We start from the raw sequence: 19,336 nt of genomic DNA, 5'->3' as shown, positions 1-19,336 counted from the left end.
TTCCGATTTCCTGTATGGGATATATAAACGATATATGTATATATACGATTTTCTTGAAAATTAGCACGCAGGGGGTGTTTGGGGAGAAAAATCGATCTAGCTAGGCTTCATTTTTAGAAAACGTCGTTATATCAATGTTTTCAGGCAAAACTGAAACATTGATTGCAAAATATGACTCCTCCTGACATCTATTGGCGACGAAATAAAGTACATTACTGGGACATTCAAATTGGTATTTGTGTGGAGACATTTTAAATGGTTCTATTAGTGATAAAATTTGTGTCTTTTTAACTGAAAAAATATCAGGTAAAGCTCTGTAATTCATGTACTTACATGAATGTGCCTTTGATTACAATAATGAATTTAACTTTTAATTATTGTCATTCTAATTTATCACTTTTTGAAAATTAATTTATATAATTTATCAATTAAATAATTATCGGATTATTCTGACTTGTGATCAGCGATAACAAAAATTTCCGAATATGCTTTTTTGGCCCATTTTGTTGAATATTAACAAAATTTTGCTGTTTCGACCAGCGAGGAGGAGAATATGGAAATTTCTCTAAACTGTATGCTGTATACTTGTTTGCCAAATTTTGTTGAATATTTACAGAATATTGCTTACAGAACTGTTTTGGACCAGTAGGGGTAAATTACCGCAAGATAAAGGAAGTTTATCCAAATTCTAACCCCCGAACTCATTTTGTTAAATATTTGCAAGTTAGTTGTAGATTTTGATCTCTGCAGCATCCTGAACGTTTAAAAAAAACAATTGGACTAATACGTCGGAGTACAAAAAAATTCTATTTGAAATGCTAAAATGACAGGACTACAACATTCATCAGAATTGAAATATATTTATTTATAGAAAGAAACTTTTTTTAGATAAGCAAATTGTACAATGATAAATTTTATCATTTATTAAGTTCATTCCTAAATATAAGTTCTAAATATATATTCTGATTCAACATTATAAATTCAATAAGAAATGTGTTGTTAACTAATTGTCGTGTTTTTATAATACAAAGTTTTTAATATCAAATATTAGTTTTGTTTCTGTTTTATTTTTAAAACAAATTAGTCCAAAAATGAAGGACTACAGTGCTGAAGCATTGACAAATATCGTACAAAATGCTCGAAATGCATTTAATACTGGTAGAACAAAAGATTTAAAATTCCGAAAAAAACAATTGAAGGCGTTAGAGAGATTATACCGAGAGAATACAAATGCAATGATTGAAGCATTATCCATAGATTTACATAAAAGTAAACAGGAATCAATATTAACTGAAGTATTCTTTCTGATAAATGATGTCGAAGATTTAATAACAAATTTAGATGAATGGGCCAAACCAGACAATCCACCTACAGGTCTTGCAAATATGATGGATAAAGCATGTATTTATAAAGATCCCTACGGTGTGGTGTTAGTTATGGGTGCATGGAATTATCCAATACAATTAACTTTATTACCAACAGCAGCGGCAATTGCGGCTGGTAATTGTGTTATTATAAAACCGTCTGAGATATCAACAGCTAGTGCAAAATTAATCGAAGATCTGATTCCAAAATATTTGGACGATGAATGCTATCAAGTTATTAACGGTGGTGTAGAAACCACTACTAAATTATTGAAAAATCAATTCGACTATATTTTCTTTACTGGTTCAACATCTGTGGGAAAAATTGTTCATGCCGCTGCAAATAAATACTTAACGCCTACAACTTTAGAATTAGGTGGGAAAAGTCCTGTGTATTTAGATGAAACAGCCGATATTTTAACAGCAACAAAACGTATATTGTGGGGTAAATGTGTAAATGTTGGACAAACGTGTATTGCTCCGGATTATTTAATGTGCACAAAAGAAATTCAAAGTAAAGTGGTTGAAGCAGTTAAAAAAATTTTACTCAAATGGTATGGTGATAATATTAAAGAATCGCCAGATTATGGTCGTATTATAAACGATCGAAATTTCCAGAGGATAAAAAAATTATACGATGCAAAAAAAGTGGCATATGGCGGTGATAGTGATCCATCAGATAAATTTATTGCGCCGACAATATTAACAAATGTCTCGCCAAATGATGCTGTAATGCAAGAAGAAATATTTGGTCCAATCTTGCCAATAATCCCAGTAAAAGACGCACAAGAAGCAATTGATTTTATAAATTCACGTCCAAAACCATTAAGTTTATACGTGTTTACAACTAACAAGGAAATTGAAAAATTATTCTTAGAAAATACATCAAGCGGTAGCGTATGCATTAACGACACCATAATGCAAGTTGCCGTGGATACAATGCCATTTGGTGGTGTTGGTTTAAGTGGAATGGGTGCTTATCATGGTAAATCCAGTTTTGATACATTCACACATCATAAATCAACGTTAATAAAAAATTTGGGTGCTTTGGGTGAAACATTGTCATCAGCCCGATATCCACCATACAGTGATCGTAAATTATTATTTTTAACGAATATGTTAAAGAAACGTCGTAGTTTTATACCATTTAAATTTATCCTATATCTGATTGTATTTGGTTTAGGTGTTGCGTCCGTATTTTTTGGACAATATATTAAAAATTGGTTCAAATAAGTAATAATTGTTCAAATGGCTTGTAAAATTAGAAAAAACTTCTTCGTAGATTTTGTTTTTGTTTTTAATATTCTATATTGATTGTAGACTTTTATTAATGTTCAATAGATTATATAATAGATAGCAATTTTTGTTGATATCCGTATATTCTAGTCAACAAGTTCAAATTGGAGAAATATAGAAACAATAATCGTAATAGTACGTGTGATATGTTGGATTCGGAATGATGTCTAAAACAAGTGAAAACAAACAATTGACTGAGTTAATTGTTGAAATACTATGCATAGTCAGTGTTGATTTCTTTCTCACATTACACATACAAACATGTAACACATACATAACTGTTAATCAAGTATAGTACATATTATAAAATTTCCGCCTAATTGGCGCCCTCGCGGATAAACAGTAATGTTTACGAAAAAATGTTTCAAGCAAAAGTTGTTTAATTTTTGATAAGGAACATTTTTTACATTTAAACTTTTGTTCTATCTCTAACGGTTTACAAGATGGGTCCTACGGACCCAAGACCCAACTGACCTATGATGCTCATTTACGAACTTGACCTCACTTTTTAAGTCCTGAGTACGCTGTAAAAAATTTCAGCTCGATATCATTTTTCGTTTTTGAGTTATCGTGTCCACAGACGGATGGACGGACGGACAACCGGAAATGGACTAATTAGGTGATTTTATGAACACCTATGACAAAATTTTTTTCCTAGCATCATTATATTTAAGCGTTACAAACTTAGGACTAAACTTAATATACTATGTATATTTCATATATACATGGTTTAAAAATATGCAAGAAGCGTTTTTCAGCACAAAAAATATTGAAAAAAATTATAAACAATTAAAGATGAACGCTAAAAATAGTCTTTTTACGTCATTTTTAGATTGTTGCAATATCATCGAAAACGGAATCTCACACTAAATATTATTTAAGCAACCCAAAGAACTAGGTCCAATCTGATCAAAGAACAGTCAGAACATAATATCCCAGATCAAACTTGCAACTTTTTTTAAGTTTTTTTTCAACGTTAAATTAAAATTATAAATAATAGAGATAGAGTTCCGGCAGTGGTAGATTTTTACTGGAAATTTTACTTATATACTAGAGCTAGGTTTAGAAGTAAAGATTAGTAAAAATTGCTCTCGTTTATCCCCTTTCTATACACTCGAAAAAATGGATTGTTTTACACAGGTAAAATATATGTATGATTTTCTATTTTTTTAAATGTATAATAGTCGTAATTATTCATTGAGTACATCAGAAAAGATGGCCGTGAAATATTTTATATTGACTATTTTTACAGAAATCTGTAATTTATGGTAATGTCAAATGACTACTTTTACAGAAATCTGTAATTTATGGTAATGTCAAATTAAATTAATTTCTAAATTTTTTATTTTTATTTTTTATTAATATATCTTTATAAATTATATCTCATGTGTTATTCTGAAGTATGAGCTATATTGCTGTACAGTTGCATTCAAAACCATTCGCAATTGTTATTTTGGCTTCAAAGCGTAACAAACAAACATGCTTACTTTCCCATTTATAATATATAGAGAAGAGATTAATATTTCAGAAATACCTTTATTTTCATCTTTAATTGTTTATAACTTATAACTTTGCAATTTTTTATGTGCTGAAAAACGCTTCAGGCACATTTTTCTAGACAGCATTCTGAATCTAACAAGCTATCACACGTATTTTTACGACTATTATTTCTATATAACACCAATTTGTACTTGGCGGCTAGACTAGTAAGGCTTTTGATTACATAAGATCATAAAAAACTTTGGTACAAACTTTTTAGATTCGATTTCAGTAGAAAAATAATTCGTATTTCAATTCATCATTACACAAAAATCAAACGTAGCTTGTAAAATCGAAAAAGGGAAATCTAATAAAACCCACGTATATGTAGGCGAGCTCCAAGAAACCTTTCTATCACCCTTATTATTTATTTTATTCATAAGTAAGACTTTTACTTACAGAATAACGGCCTTAGAATAATAAGTTTAAATCTTTAAATTGTTCTATAAACCTTTTTGGCCTTTTATACGCTGATGATCTCGTGCTGCTAGCAAACACTCCTGGCCAAACTCAAAGACCAATTGAAAACGTCTCTAGCTACTGCGACGAGAATAATCAATTAATATAAACATCGAAAGACTAAAATATTAATATTTCATAAAGATTAACTCGCTTTTAACAAAAACTTTAAATGTTATGATCCTAAAATTGAAACGGTCAAAGAATACGAGTACCTCGGATTAACGTTCAGCTCATAAGGCATATTTTACAAGTTAATCGATAATATCTTTTTACCAAGGGTAGAATTGTCACTGGAAAGATAAGCATACTCTCATTCTCAATGCAATCTTTTCTTAAGTACGATTACCAATACTCTTCTTTATTGTTAAGAATTTTGTGCCATTCGAAATCTAGACTGAATAGAAAGACCCCAATGCCAATTTCTCAAAAATCTATACTGGCTTAAAAAAACACGCCTATAGGGCTGTGTAGTTAGATCTGAAACCCAACACATACACCCATATTGATATATATTGAGAAACACAGTTCGTTGGTGGAATAACCTTCCGATGATATCTGAGGATTGATATGTAAAAATTATATTCCGGCCCCAACTTGAACTTGATAAAGTGAACATCGAAAATACAATGAGACTGATTACGACTGATGGTTGACGACTGTGATTTTTGGAATGATATTTGAAATACCCAAAATATTGAGTTATTGGAAGATTGCAGCAAATCTTTGATACGATGAGATTTACACAAAATACATCATCTTCACAGATAGATGTCCCTTATAGGTACAAATAAATAAATAAAGACAACATTTCTAAAATAATCAATAGCATCACAGCCATTGACAGAAAAGAATAATATTTCAATTAATAGCTGAATATCTGTAACTAAATCGACAATACACAGCAAAAAATTAAAAATAAGCCAGACGATTTATATCAAACGATTTTTGAATTTTCGCTCTACACGGGAATACGAAACCTATACAGTTCTGATTTAATTAATTGGCTGCATAACACTGATTTCTTTTTATGATTCATTATCAAGTAAAGATCAACTGAATAACATATTCTTCTATGTTCGTGAAGCATCAAAAATTAAAAATTTTGTGTTAAACATTTAAAGAAAATGTTTACTTACTTATAACTTTTATATTTATGTACATAAACTTTTGTAAAATTCATTGTATTGAAACAAATAAATTATTATTATTATGTTAGATTGTGGACTGAATCCAGTAAATGCATTGATATTTATGTTACAAATTTATTTCAGTGCAGTTATGGACTGACCTAAAAGTTTTTGACACTAAATTTTTGTATTCATTCATTTGATAGGGGATTGTTTGGAGACCTTAAATCTGATTTATGTCAAAATACACGCTGATATACTATTTTTTATAATATTTTTTTGATAAATATCCCTCTACTCTTTTGGTAAATGTATTTTTATGATAAATGTCTCTAGCTGACCCAAGCAATTATCTCAGATGTTGCCTCGCTTCTCATTGTACGGAAAGATAGGCGATGCTTAGTCTATCTATAGGCGATGCTTAGTCTATGTACTATAAAGTCAATGATATACTGGGATGCCGTTCCTTTATAGCCAGCTGTACTGGTTACTGGTTATAACGAAACGCAGAAGAAGTGCCAGTTTTGCTTGGAAGCGAACATCTTGCCCCAAAGGGATCGTACGGTAATTTTTGATACTTCATTTTCAATAAACATAAACAAGCTTTCGAGTGGCTTTAACAAATTTACTGTAAAATAATTTTTAAAATTTTGGTATGATTCTAAACTTAGGAATAACATTGTTCATCCTTTCAACCCTCCGTGCCAAGCGACAAGAGTTGAAAAAAATTTTTGAGCAATATATTTCAAAACCAGAAAGAAAAAGTTTTCAAACGTGCTATTGTGATTCGAAATTCGATTATTTTTCGTAACGATACAGCTGTTTGAAATTATGGTAAAATTTGTTGTTAACAAAATTTTCCTATAATACTTTGGTTGTGTATACAGGGTGTTCCAGACCACCCGTCCAGGCTGATTATTTTTGAAAGTTTCAAAAAAAAATGAAAACGAAAAAACACGTATCAAATATTTTTTGAAACTCTATCACACCCTACTAAATACACCTCTTACCTTCAACCCCTTGTTAGGGGTAGGGGGTGCAACTTAAAAAGTCAAATGGAAACCCCCAATTTTTTTTGCAGATTCAGATTTGTCAAAAAAAAATAGAAACATTTGGTTCGAAAATTTTTCAAATCTGAATCTGCAAAAAAAATTGGGGGTTTCCATTTGACTTTTTTAAGTTGCACCCCCTACCCCTAACAAGGGGTTGAAGGTAAGAGGTGTATTTAGTAGGGTGTGATAGAGTTTCAAAAAATATTTGATACGTGTTTTTTCGTTTTCATTTTTTTTTGAAACTTTCAAAAATAATCAGCCTGGACGGGTGGTCTGGAACACCCAGTATATTAAAAACTATTAGAAAAACAACATTTTATAATAATGAAGAATAATAGACACATAATTTATAATAGTTTTTATTTTTAATTAATGAAAATATAACCTCTCAAGATCAAAGGTGAACAAGAGGATGATTACTTGATTACTTATAGCGTTTATTTTTTATCAGTCACAATATTTTTGTTTTGTTCAATATTGTTTTAATTAATATAATTTTAAAAGATACAAGGGATTTTTTTAAAATTTGACACTGTAATTGGTTTTTGAAGATGGCCAAATAATATTCTATTAAGTATATTTCATTATTTAAATTACATTACTGTCGTCGTTTACCAATTATGGGCAGTTTTAGTATATCTCTCATGAAATGATAAAATAAATCTTTGAAATATTCAGTTTGTAAAAACAATAAACATGTATTAGCCTTTGGAGTTTGGATTGATTGATAATTCATATCGACGTTTAATTAATCAAATCAAAGTACTTTAGTAGTTACTCGCAATTAAAAGCAAATATAGATAAACACTATTATATATATACAGTGGCGTAGCTCGCGTTGGAGGGGCCCTATATCAAAATTGGTTGGGGGGCCCCATTGAGCTGCGGACTCCCTTCGGTTTTAAAATAAATTATTTTACAATAGGATCATAATTAGATATAAATCTCTCCAAACTGTAATTTTAGTATTGATTTCACTTTGCAATAAAATATCGATGGTATTTTCTTGTAACCAAATATTATAAGATAGGGATGCATTAATATGCTGCTGTGAGTTTACATGGTTAAATATACATTGTGTAAATTGTTGGTCTGGAGGCCTCTGTAGCCCGGGGGCCCCGTATCATTGATACGGCTGATACGGTAGTAGTTACGCCCCTGTATATATATATATATATATATATATATATATATATATATATATATATATATCTGTGTGCAGTGCCCTTGATATTGAAAAATTTAAATTACTAGAAGTGACAAAAATGAGTTTGTGATTTTAATGGGAGATGTTATTTTTTACGTTTGACTTTGCAAAATAGCTTAAAATTGTTATTATGTCAGCACCTAAGCAACCTACTAAAAGTGTCCATATAAATCCTATCAACCATAAAAATTTAATTTCTGTGCATTTGTTAATTTTGTATAAACTAGTAAAGTATTTATGACGGATGACCTTTGCACCTTCTCGTGTTATTTTTTTTTGTAAACAGCGGCTTAGCAGAAATAGTAGGAGAGTTGGTAAACATTTTTGGGTAGTTGCGTTTGTGTGTTTGAGGCATTCTGAAAGTTCGTCACATACCTCTCCCATAATATCCTAATACAAAAATGCAGACCTGGCTTCCAATAAGTATTATGGTTAGCTTTTTCATAAATCATCTTTTAATGTAGCTTTTCGGAACGAAGAAAACTTATTTTATCCCTTCACATGTTCACGTCCCATCATCTGTGTTCTAGGTTATATTTTAAAAACTCGTCCATCCATCTAATATCGACCTCAAAAACCAGCTCCCTGTCCAAGAAATCCATTACTTTTTCTACCAACCAATACAAAGCATTAAATAGGGAAAGTAAGGCTTAAGTTACATTGAATAAAGAACGATGAATGATACTATCGCCAATGGACTGACTTGGGTAAGTTACAATTTCAATAAAAACAGTCAAAAAAATGAATAATTTTTTCTTTTATTCACAAAATACTTTCCATAATGTTTCATTTTATTATACTTAATATTCCGTTGATTTCATTTCTGACGTGGCGTTATTCGTACTTGATGCCCCCCTATTACGTTTAGTGATAGTTCAAGCTGGTATCTTATGTCACTCATATCTTTGATATTGGTATGGAATTCATATCGACTCAATAAGCATGCTAATGCTATTTTCATAAATAACCAAGCGTATCGCATACCTAAATTAAATATAATTATATAATTAATTAAATCATAATAAGAAATAAGTTAATATTGTTGCAGTATTTGAGGAGCTTGTGACCTTAAAATGTTATTTAGAACTACCGGTTAATCACTCGCTTTGCTGGGCAACTTCAATTTTATATACAAAGATTATTACGTGTTATAACCTCCACTTCATTTTCTGTCACTATCCCCCTTTTGTTCAAAATTTCATTGGTTTTAACTTTTTGGTGCGGAATTATATTAAAAACAGCCAATGATACTTTCTGATAACACGTGAAATAATTTTTAAAATCGGTTAAGTAGTTTTTCAGTTGATCTGTTATTGTCGAACTTTACCCATAAACTTTCATCCTCTTTTCAAAATTCTTCCTTAGTCCTCCTCTAGCATCAAGGAAACACGCAAGCAAATTTTCACGGTCCTAGTCCCAAGTGTTTGAGCTGTGCGTCGATTATGTCAGTCGGGTAGTTTTCATTTATACAGGGCGTTCTGTTATTTTTTTAAAAATAAAAAAGTGGGTTTTGACCAAACCAATGAAATAATATAATAGTTTTTTTTAAACGATTTTTTTTTTTCCAAAATAATATAATCCAATTGAAATCAGATCATATCCCTTCGTTAGTTGAATATTATTAAATGAAATTTACTAATAACTACTGATTATCATTGGCTACAGTTTATCGAATGATAGCCAGTGAATTAATTTATCAATTTTTGTCATACCTGTAGCGTCCAAATTAGGGTTCAGATCCAAAATTGGTAAATAACTTTTTCCTTCGTCTTTATGAGCTTATTCTGTAGGCCCACGATCTGCTGTTAATAACAGAACGCCCTGTATACAGGGTGCTAGCTAAGTTGGCTACATATGAAAAACTTTTTATTATAAGGTTTATGAAAAAAATGTATTCTTTATAAAAAGCTCTACTTTCAAAAATATTAACATTCAGCTATTCACTTTTGACATCGAATATACAGGATGTCCACAAATTGAGAAAGTTCGATAGGATTGGTAGTATAAAACTGCTCCCTTTATAAAATTTAGGTATTGGGTACGAGTTTGGTAATTACGAATTTTCTGAATTAAAAGATGTATGCTTTTTCAAAAGATAGACAAATTTGATTCCCGTCATTCACTATAAATCATTCTTAAAATCGTTAAGCGTAACATTTTATATCACAGACTCCTCATCCTCAATTCATACCGATGCAATTTCTTGGACCAGCGCTGAATGCTAAAAATGCATATGGATGATGTTTTTTGATATTTTCAGATGAAAAACGCTCTGGATCAAATTTTAAAGAATTCTCCCAATAATCTTCATTTCGATGTACAGAAAATATTGGAATAGCAATGTTTGTTCCCTTTGGAATTGTATAATTTTCTAAAAACAAAAAAAAAAAAACAACAATCAATTATTTACTAGAAATAATAGCGAAATAAATAAATTATATAGATATGGGCGTGTAATCGAATCCCGTACTCCTGTTTGTGCGGCTAGATAGAGTAACTCTAACACTTCTTACATTACATATTTAAGCAGAGCGCATTTTGTTTTTCGTGTTTCAAGCACTACATTACTTTTCTATTATAGACATGAGATGGGAGAAGATAAAGATGACTAGAGTTTCTGCTGAAAAATTCTCGCCGCGAGAATTATCGAGATATTTGTCTTTAGTCGAAACGGGAATTAAACTCCACGTCTCGAGAACTCGAGAAATCCATTCCGTGCGTTAGATAACTTAAAAGCACCCATATAACAAGCAGATAAAAGATTATATCTAAAATCAAATTCTAGTTCAACTGAAGTTTCCGACATCCCAAACCAAGGTAATGAAGGAAAATGAATTATTTGAACTTCAACTAAAAAGGACCATTCAGGCACTTAAACTGCAGACAAAACCAGTCACACTAATAGGCAACGAACGCCTTCAATATAGTGACTATTAACATCGACACAGAATGAGCATGTTTTCTCGGTATCGGAAAACATTGTCACTAAAATAAGTAACCGCAGATGGTGTTGTTAATGCTTTTGTATCTAAGAAAGCTTATTTTATAAGGCAAAGCTTTGAATTCAAATTCTTATTTAATTATTTTGCGGATTTCTGGTAAAATTTTAGTTCTCAATAGTATTGAAAGTTAATTATGATTTGCTTAATCGAAAGACTTTGATGTTATTAACAACATAATAGTTTATAAATATAATAGATCAGTAGCCCAATTTAGAAAAAAATTTTTTATACCAAAATTTTGTTGGGAGCATCAATATTTTCAAGCGTTACAAACTTGGGACTAAACTTAATATACCTTCATATATTTCATATACACGGTATAAAAACGCAACTGTGTTAAATAAAATTTGAAAAGAAAGAAACAAGTGCAGTAGTTTACATAGCGTGCTAAATTTTAATTGGTCCCGACTGTTAAAATCGCGATGTAAACTACGGCAATTGTTTCTTTCTTTTCAGATTTTATTTAACAAAGCGTTCGTCTTTTCGATGCTTTCCAAGACCTGCCTCTCTTTCACCAAAGGGCTCAGATACCTCAAACATATCAGGAAATGTTAAAGAGGGTCAAAGTTATTCTAGCTTTTAAAAAATTCGACGGGTTTATAAAATTCCATGTAATTGTCTCTACTACTTTGAGTGCCACATTTAATATAGAAAGTCTGTCATCCTCATATTCTATTATCCATGCTAGCATAGAAATCAAACAGAAGCAAACATCCATGATATCAACAAAATCGATTTTACGTTACTCTATGTTGTCTAGCCTTGATGGAAAATTTGTTTTAAGCATTACCAAAGTGAATGTCTTTTGTTAATTCTCTTCCAATTAATGGTGCAACAGGAAATAATCTCATAGCTTCTTTAATTACCATTTCCATATATTTCAAGTTTGGTAAATCGTCAAAAACAATTTTGTCTCGATTTGAGTTGCTAAGCACTTCAAACAATTCATCGTAAACTTTTTTCTGTTCGTCTTTGTGTAGAGCCATAATCAAAAGGACCCAACTTAATTGTTTTGCTGTTGTGTCCATTGCCTATGAGAAATGTGAAAAAATTTGTTTAGTTTTTGTTATTAATTTCGATTTTTGCACCAATTTCTTAGATCAATTTTTTATAAATACATATTTTGACTACCAAGTAGTCATCATCAGTATGAATTAGCTAATTGTAATTTCTCTTATCACATATGTTACTCGTTGCTAATTTGGTGGCGGACTGCACATTCATAATTTCATGTACCTACAATTTATACTGTTCTAAGTACCTGTCAAATTGTGATGCCAGTAACGTCAGCCAATCAGCTTCGTTCAGATAACTGGTGCTTGGCCAATGAGCATGATCCTTATGAGTATTTTTATCTGATTTTGACTTTTAAAATAAATCACAAAATCAAATTTAAATTAAAAACTATGAATCAATCATAAAAGTAAATAGTTTTTTATTTTCAAATTCGATTACTAATTCTAGAAATTCTTGATTTTTCTTAAATCTGGATTTGGAATAGGTTCCTTATCCAAATTCATTGTTTCATTACCCAATTTTTGGATGTATATGATTTCATAAGCATCTCATTTACTAGAGTTGGGTACTGATTTTAGAAGTTTTAAGTTAAATCTGTGTGTTAGAAATATGGATCACTAGTCACCTGAATAAATCTGATTGGTTGACGTCACTGACATCACAATTTGACAGATACTTAGAACAGTATAAATCGTGGTTACATGAAACTACACAATGTGCCGTCCGCTACCAAATTAGCAACGAGTAACATACACAATAAGAGTAATTACAATTAGCTAATTCATACTGATGATGACTACTTGGTAGTCAAAATACGTATTAATAAAATAAAAAAAATATAAGAAATTGGGGCAAAAATCGAAATTTATTTTGAAATATCCTAGAGTTCTTCTTTATTTTATCTTTGATAATATAAATATTAGTTTTTGTTGGTGAAAATGGATCTAAAAATATAATAAAACGGCGTGGCGTGTTCCACAATGATCAAGTTCGGGCTATACAGTCTTATAAGAATAAAATATTGATCAAAAACGTCCACAGAGCCTTTAAATTTCATATATAATATCTATTAATGTAATAACTTTTCCCGATAGAGCTATTATAAGAATAGAGTGCGCGAGTGGCTGTTCTAGCAATAAGTCAGAGTGTCGCCAGGTGAGAGAGAGTAAACTCCATATCTCTATGATCATATAATGACATCCCCATAGAGGAAATGATACGACAGCTCTGCAGCGTTCCCCCTCTTACCTGCGGATACTCACACTGTTCTCTCACGCACTCTCTATATAATAACTCTGCTTTTCGTTTTTAAATTTGCGCATCTTGAAACTTACTTCTAAAGTTATAAAATTTATTTCGTCCGCTAATTGTTCATCGGTAAAATCTGGATTATTTTCTGTAAAATCAATTAAATAATCCAACAAAGGTTTTTTAAATGCATTTGTATTTACGGCTTTCAAATCCTTTTGATTATTGTTGATTCCATTTTTATAGTTGTTACGTTTCTCAGAAATTACCTACAAAAATTACAATCTTTTTTTTAAAAATATAGGTCCATGTTCTATATTCCGATTTGCGAAATACAAGTACTCAATTAAAAGAACTAATTAGAAGCCTTTCATAAAAGTTCTAATGGAATAAGGTAAGTATTTGTTTGGATAGGTGAATGAACTTCGCCTTTTTGGCCAAAAAGAGGTGTATAGTCCAATACGAAACGGTGCATGGGAACAAATAACTATTCCACCTCAATTTTTTTACGAATCTCTTCAAATTGTCCTATTGTTGATATAATTGCATGTTGCCAACTCGGAAAAATGCCCGGAAAACATTTAAGCAATTTTCCTCAATAAAATTCCGAAAATTGTTTATTATCCTCAAGGAAAAAGATTAATTAAGATTATTATTTATTCTAAAACTAATAGTTTCAGAGATAATAATTTAAAGTTCAAAAAAATTCGAAAATAACCACTTTCAATCATGAAAAACAAAAATTTTAATGTCTACAGCTTTTTAGTTTATTATTACATCGCAAGCCCTTTTATTTTAATAATAATTTAATAAGTGCTTGCATATATGTTCTCTGCATGAGTGGAAGAGTCAGTCTCTCTTTCACTCACGCAGAGTATAAGCTTAAATTATACAACCAAACACTTAATTATTTATTCAATTTTTTTAAGAGTATATTTAAGAACTTTAACAACATTAAAATTTTTGGTTTTTCATATTGTTTTTCAGAATTGAAAGTGGCTATTTTCGAATTTTTTCGAACTTTAAATTATTATCTCTGAAACTATTAGTTTTAGAGAAAGTTTGCATGATACCTTTTTTTTTTTAAATTGTCCAAATAATCTTAAAAACTTTCTGGGGCATAATAAACAATTTTTGCAATTTTATTGAGGAGATAATTGTTTTCAAGTTTCCGACCACTTTTCCGACCAAGCAACATGCATTTATATCATCAATAGGACAATTTCAAGAGAAAAGTATACAAAAATTGGAGTGGAATAGTTTTTTGTACTCATGCGTGGTTTCGTACTGGACTAATATTTGATATTTTACCTGAGCACAAGACTTAACTAGGATGTTACTTAGTAGTCCGTATTAATACGTTTTTTTAAATGTTTATGGGTACTAGATAATATCAATGATTTTTTTTCTTCAATAAAAGCTCATTCATGCAACAAACAGCAGAGAAATAGTATTTTTCGATTAACTATAAAAACAACCAAGATAAAAATTATCAAAGATTTGTTTGTATCTCTTTCTAGAAAACAGAATTTAACATGGAGTTCTTATGGAAAACATAGTAAATGACGCCATACACTATGTACGATCTCTCTGTCCAATATCATTCTAATTAGTAGTTGAAAGTACTTAATTAATAATTTTAATTTCACTTTTTGTGATCTCTTTTACGGTATTTTCATGCTTTGTTAAGACATCATGCGGAAAATCATCGATATTATCTATTATTGTACAGAGTGGGCCAATAACTATACGAGATAGAATAAAATGACTAGTATTATCTCAATTTCTTTTTTGAGACAAGTTCATTGGCGTCAACAAAACTGGCTTGCATTTTTTGTTTTCAAGTCATAGGCAGCAGTTCGATTTTTCTACATTTAAACTTATGTGAATAACGCCGTTGTTTAAAGTTAAGAGAATATAACTTTGACATCCTAGAAGCACTTTTTCCTGTAGAATCCAATGGCGCAATTAAAATTTAAATAAAACGATCGGTTTTCGAGTTATGACCCAAGGTTGTGTTTTTTTAAATCGGAAGCATAGTTGGGTATGGCTTAGGTAAAACAGATTTTATTTCCTCTTATTAACCATGTATTACTTGCTGGGTCGCTTTTGTTCTATAAGCCCGAAGTAACGAAAAATCTTGTCTCAAAAAAGAGATCGAGAGAATACTAACCATTTTTTTCTATCTCCTATAGTTATGAAGATACCCTATTAAAACATCGAATTTGGCCCACTCTGTACAGAATGGATTATAAATAAGAAGATTCATTGAATTTTTTCAAAATGCATACCTTATTGGTTAAAGAATATACAACATCCCTGCATTGCATTAATTCTTTATAGTCCTGTGTAAAGCGGTAAATTGTCTCTGGATATTTTAAAGGATTTAATCCTCTTCCAATCATTAAATCACAAGATCTAAAATAATTTAAAATGATCATATTAAAAATTAGTTATTCAGATAGATAACGTATATTCGTTTTGTAGTATAGTAATTTGACAGCACACATCCTCACATACAAGCCTATTCTAGTTTTAATTAGTTAACTTGCGACCATATACCTTTATGACAAACATCATACAACGAATATCGAATAACGCACATATGCAATTATGAAATAGGGATATAATATAACAAAATTAATGCAATCCCTTGATTGAATCGAGTTAACACGGGTTGGCCTTCTTTCATTTAGTAGCTCGCATAAAAACATCGATGTATTACACAAAATAATTTGTGCAGTTATTTTAGTGATATAACTATACAAATTCGTATGATCGGAAATCAGATGATTTTGGATATATTGTCGTTGAATTCTTTCAAGATCAATTGAAAAATATCCTTTAATCAAAGGGCCTTTGCTCCACCATCTTACTTTTACTTCGCTTTCGCCGCTTCTGTCCAATTCGGAAAGTTTTCGATTTTTACCATAAGTATCAAGGAATTACCCGTCGAAATCAAAAAAAACTCCAGCATATATAGAAGAAAAAAGGTAATTTTGGGCGTGTTTTTCCCATTTTCGGGGAGTTGTATATCATAATATTTCGAAGTTTTTAGTTAATTTGACTTTATTACGCGTCGAATGAAAAAAAACCGCCACCATTCTAGCATGAAGAGAAAGAAGTGGAAAGTGTAATTTTAGGGTTTTTTTCCTATTTTTGGGGAATTGTGATATATATAGATGTTAAATTAAAATGTGAAATGTGTATGTTCTATTCCTATATAATTTTTTTCGAAATCTCTAACCATCTCTGAGCTAGGCAAAATATTAAGAATCAGGACTATTTATCAAATTGTAGTCGGTTGTGTTTTAAGTTCAGATTTCCGATAAGTATCTTAAGAAATGTGAACAATCACCATGTATAGCTGAGCCAAATTTCAAATCGATATTCCCATAAATAACGAAAATATGAGGGTGTCTTCATGTTAAATGCGACACACTGTATAATCTATAGTTCTGTGAATAACCTAACCCTAACTTGAGAAATGATTAGTATTTGGAGGTAAAAACCAATAACTATAAGTATAAAATTACCTGTGCATAGCGTCAACAAATCGGGAATCACCTTTTTGTACATTCATGTTCACACCCATACTTGATGCTAGAAAAAATCATACACGATGCTTAGTTATTCGATGCTTTTTTTGAAATATATTTGATTTAGTGCATTTGTAAAATTTTAATGAACTGTTTTCCATATATTGCTGTTTTGAAGTTCTTTTCAAATATTTCTAATTTTTCACTACAAATAGTCTATCAAAAACTGCTACCTTTTTCGAATAGAAAGATGCGAAAATTTACACAGCCTCAGTCACTCAAGTATAGGTAGCCTGAAATTTCACATGAGACTGAGATGATTGTTACTTGAAATTCATTTAGCACGTTCCAAAATTGAAGTTTTCAACATCTATATCTACTCTGATAATGGTTGAGTTCTTTGAATATTCTAGAATTCCCTGGCTACGTGCTTGCAATCACTACTGTTCTTAGAATATGACTAACTTTTATAAGTAACAGTTCCGCTTGTATTATACAAGTATTGGTCAGTTTTCTACATAAATCAACACTGAATACTTCACTTTTATTTTGAAACCGATCGTATTTGTTTCTCCTTATCGATGTGATCATTACATTATCAATTATTCAGGTAAACGGGAAAAATTTGAGGGTTTTTTTTTATATATAAGTCAATAGCTATTAGACTTGAGCAAATTTTTTGTCCGAAAGGCGATATAGAATTGCAGATTGTTTTTAATAAAGCAATTTAAATACTTTCAAAAACCATTCATTGGTCATATTTTAGAAATTGTTACAAATTAGTTAAAATATAACTTTTTTCTAGTAAGGCATCGAATTCCTACCATATCGTTCTTTATATTTGAATGATTGAGTGATTCCGCTTATTACAGACTTTTTAGTCAATCTAAAATAGTTTGATATGTATCTCAGTGTCACAAAAAATGCACGGATTACATCAAGTATTATATGTTATACGTGCATTTTTTGTGAAACTGAGATACGTAGGGTAGCTATGTATGGTATCGTCCGATCGTTCATCTAAATGGACCTCAGTCTAAATAATACAGGTTGGCTGATAAGTCCCCGGTCTGACACATAAATGGCGTCGCTAGTATTAAATGCATATTATTTTTATATAGTACCAACCTTCAAATGATTCGTGTCAAAATTTGACGTCTGTAAGTCAATTAGTTTGTGAGATAGAGCGTCTTTTGTGAAGCAACTTTTGTTATTGTGAAAAAAATGGAAAAAATGGAATTTCGTGCTTTGATAAAATACTGTTTTCTGAAGGGAAAAAATACAGAGTCCGGAAACTCATTATCAAGCCAAGTTTTTGCTTCTACTGTATTTTTTCCCTTCAGAAAACAGTATTTTATCAAAACACGAAATTCCTTTTTTTCCATTTTTTTCACAATAACAAAAGTTGCTTCACAAAAGACGCTCTATCTCACAAACTAATTGACTTACAGACGTCAAATTTTGACACGAATCATTTGAAGGTTGGTACTATATAAAAATAATATGCATTTAATACTAGCGACGCCATTTATGTGTCAGACCGGGGACTTATCAGCCAACCTATTACTATAGCCATATTTCCTTGCACAATTCTTACAGAAATTGAGGGCTTTTCCTTTTAAATATCTTAACTTAAAACATGGTGTGTAAATTATGATACCAGTTTAATGTAACCTGCAGTTTCACGGGGCAACGCGATGTATTTAATTAATTTAGTCCGCTCAAAATAATGTTTTTGTGTGAATACATTCAAAGACAAAAAAAAAACTTGAAAAAAGGAAGGTTTCAATCGGGAAAAATGGCCAAAAATATATTTTTATATTCTAATTAACAATATCTTGAAACTAATTGATTTTATAAAAAAAATGGTTGAAAATTTTTTTCCAAAAGAAAGAGAGTGATCAATTTCGATATCTTTAGCCTCTTTCAAAACGATCAATTTAACATACATTTTTCGTTAATTATCCAATCATCATACTCGAATTATGTGTAGAAAGTTCTGAATTTTGTTATTCGAGGCTTTTTGAGGTCTCTGATTGCGAATATAACGATAAATAATATTCAGAGTGCACCTAGAGGTGATTTTGATATATAAGGTATTTTTTGCAGTTATCTTGAAGATGCAGTGGTCGAAAATTAGATTTAAAATGTAACAAATTTTGTAAACACGGCAAAGGTTACGATTGTTTAAATTCTGAGCAACCAAGTGTTGATGAGGATCTTGATGATATTTAAAATTCTTGTCAGAACTATTGCTTTACGACATTTGATGATGTAGATAACGAGATGAAGGTTCCTAAATTTTAAACCGGCCAAAAACTGGGTAGTAATTGCTATATTCTCAATCAGCGATCTCAAAAACCTCCGAGTAAAAAACTCACTTTTTACACATAATTCGAGGAAAATGATTGGATAATTAACGAAAAATAAATTTCAAATTGATCGTTTTGAAAACGGGTAAAGATATCGAAATGGTTCACTCC

At 30.6% G+C, this 19,336-nt stretch overlaps 2 protein-coding genes across 2 annotated transcripts in view; one reads left to right on the top strand and one right to left on the bottom strand.

Moving 5' to 3' along the window:
- Positions 1 to 959: 959 nt before the first annotated feature.
- LOC123300796 (aldehyde dehydrogenase, dimeric NADP-preferring-like) lies at positions 960 to 2,612 on the top strand. The gene has a single exon (XM_044883448.1). The coding sequence runs from the start codon at positions 1,092 to 1,094 to the stop codon at positions 2,595 to 2,597; it is 1,506 nt and encodes a 501-aa protein (XP_044739383.1). The 5' UTR covers positions 960 to 1,091; the 3' UTR covers positions 2,598 to 2,612.
- A 6,224-nt stretch (positions 2,613 to 8,836) lies between these two features.
- Positions 8,837 to 19,336, bottom strand: part of LOC123300794 (cytochrome P450 4C1-like) — a 28,079-nt gene continuing 17,579 nt past the window's right edge. The window contains exons 4-9 of the mRNA XM_044883445.1: positions 16,851 to 16,917; positions 15,606 to 15,732; positions 13,401 to 13,583; positions 11,840 to 12,080; positions 10,239 to 10,418; positions 8,837 to 9,031 (exon numbers count right to left, since the gene is read on the bottom strand). Coding sequence (XP_044739380.1) covers positions 8,865 to 9,031; positions 10,239 to 10,418; positions 11,840 to 12,080; positions 13,401 to 13,583; positions 15,606 to 15,732; positions 16,851 to 16,917 — 965 coding nt within the window. The 3' untranslated portion in view covers positions 8,837 to 8,864. The remainder of the gene's footprint in view (positions 9,032 to 10,238; positions 10,419 to 11,839; positions 12,081 to 13,400; positions 13,584 to 15,605; positions 15,733 to 16,850; positions 16,918 to 19,336) is intronic.

Source organism: Chrysoperla carnea, chromosome 5, assembly GCF_905475395.1.
Source record: "Chrysoperla carnea chromosome 5, inChrCarn1.1, whole genome shotgun sequence".
NCBI classification, from domain to species: domain Eukaryota; kingdom Metazoa; phylum Arthropoda; class Insecta; order Neuroptera; family Chrysopidae; genus Chrysoperla; species Chrysoperla carnea.
This window is presented reverse-complemented; position numbering and strand designations above follow the sequence as displayed.

Excerpts from the sequence above, each read along its gene's own strand:
- LOC123300796 (XM_044883448.1), top strand. The coding sequence starts at position 1,092 with ATGAAGGACTACAGTGCTGAAGCATTGACAAATATCGTACAAAATGCT.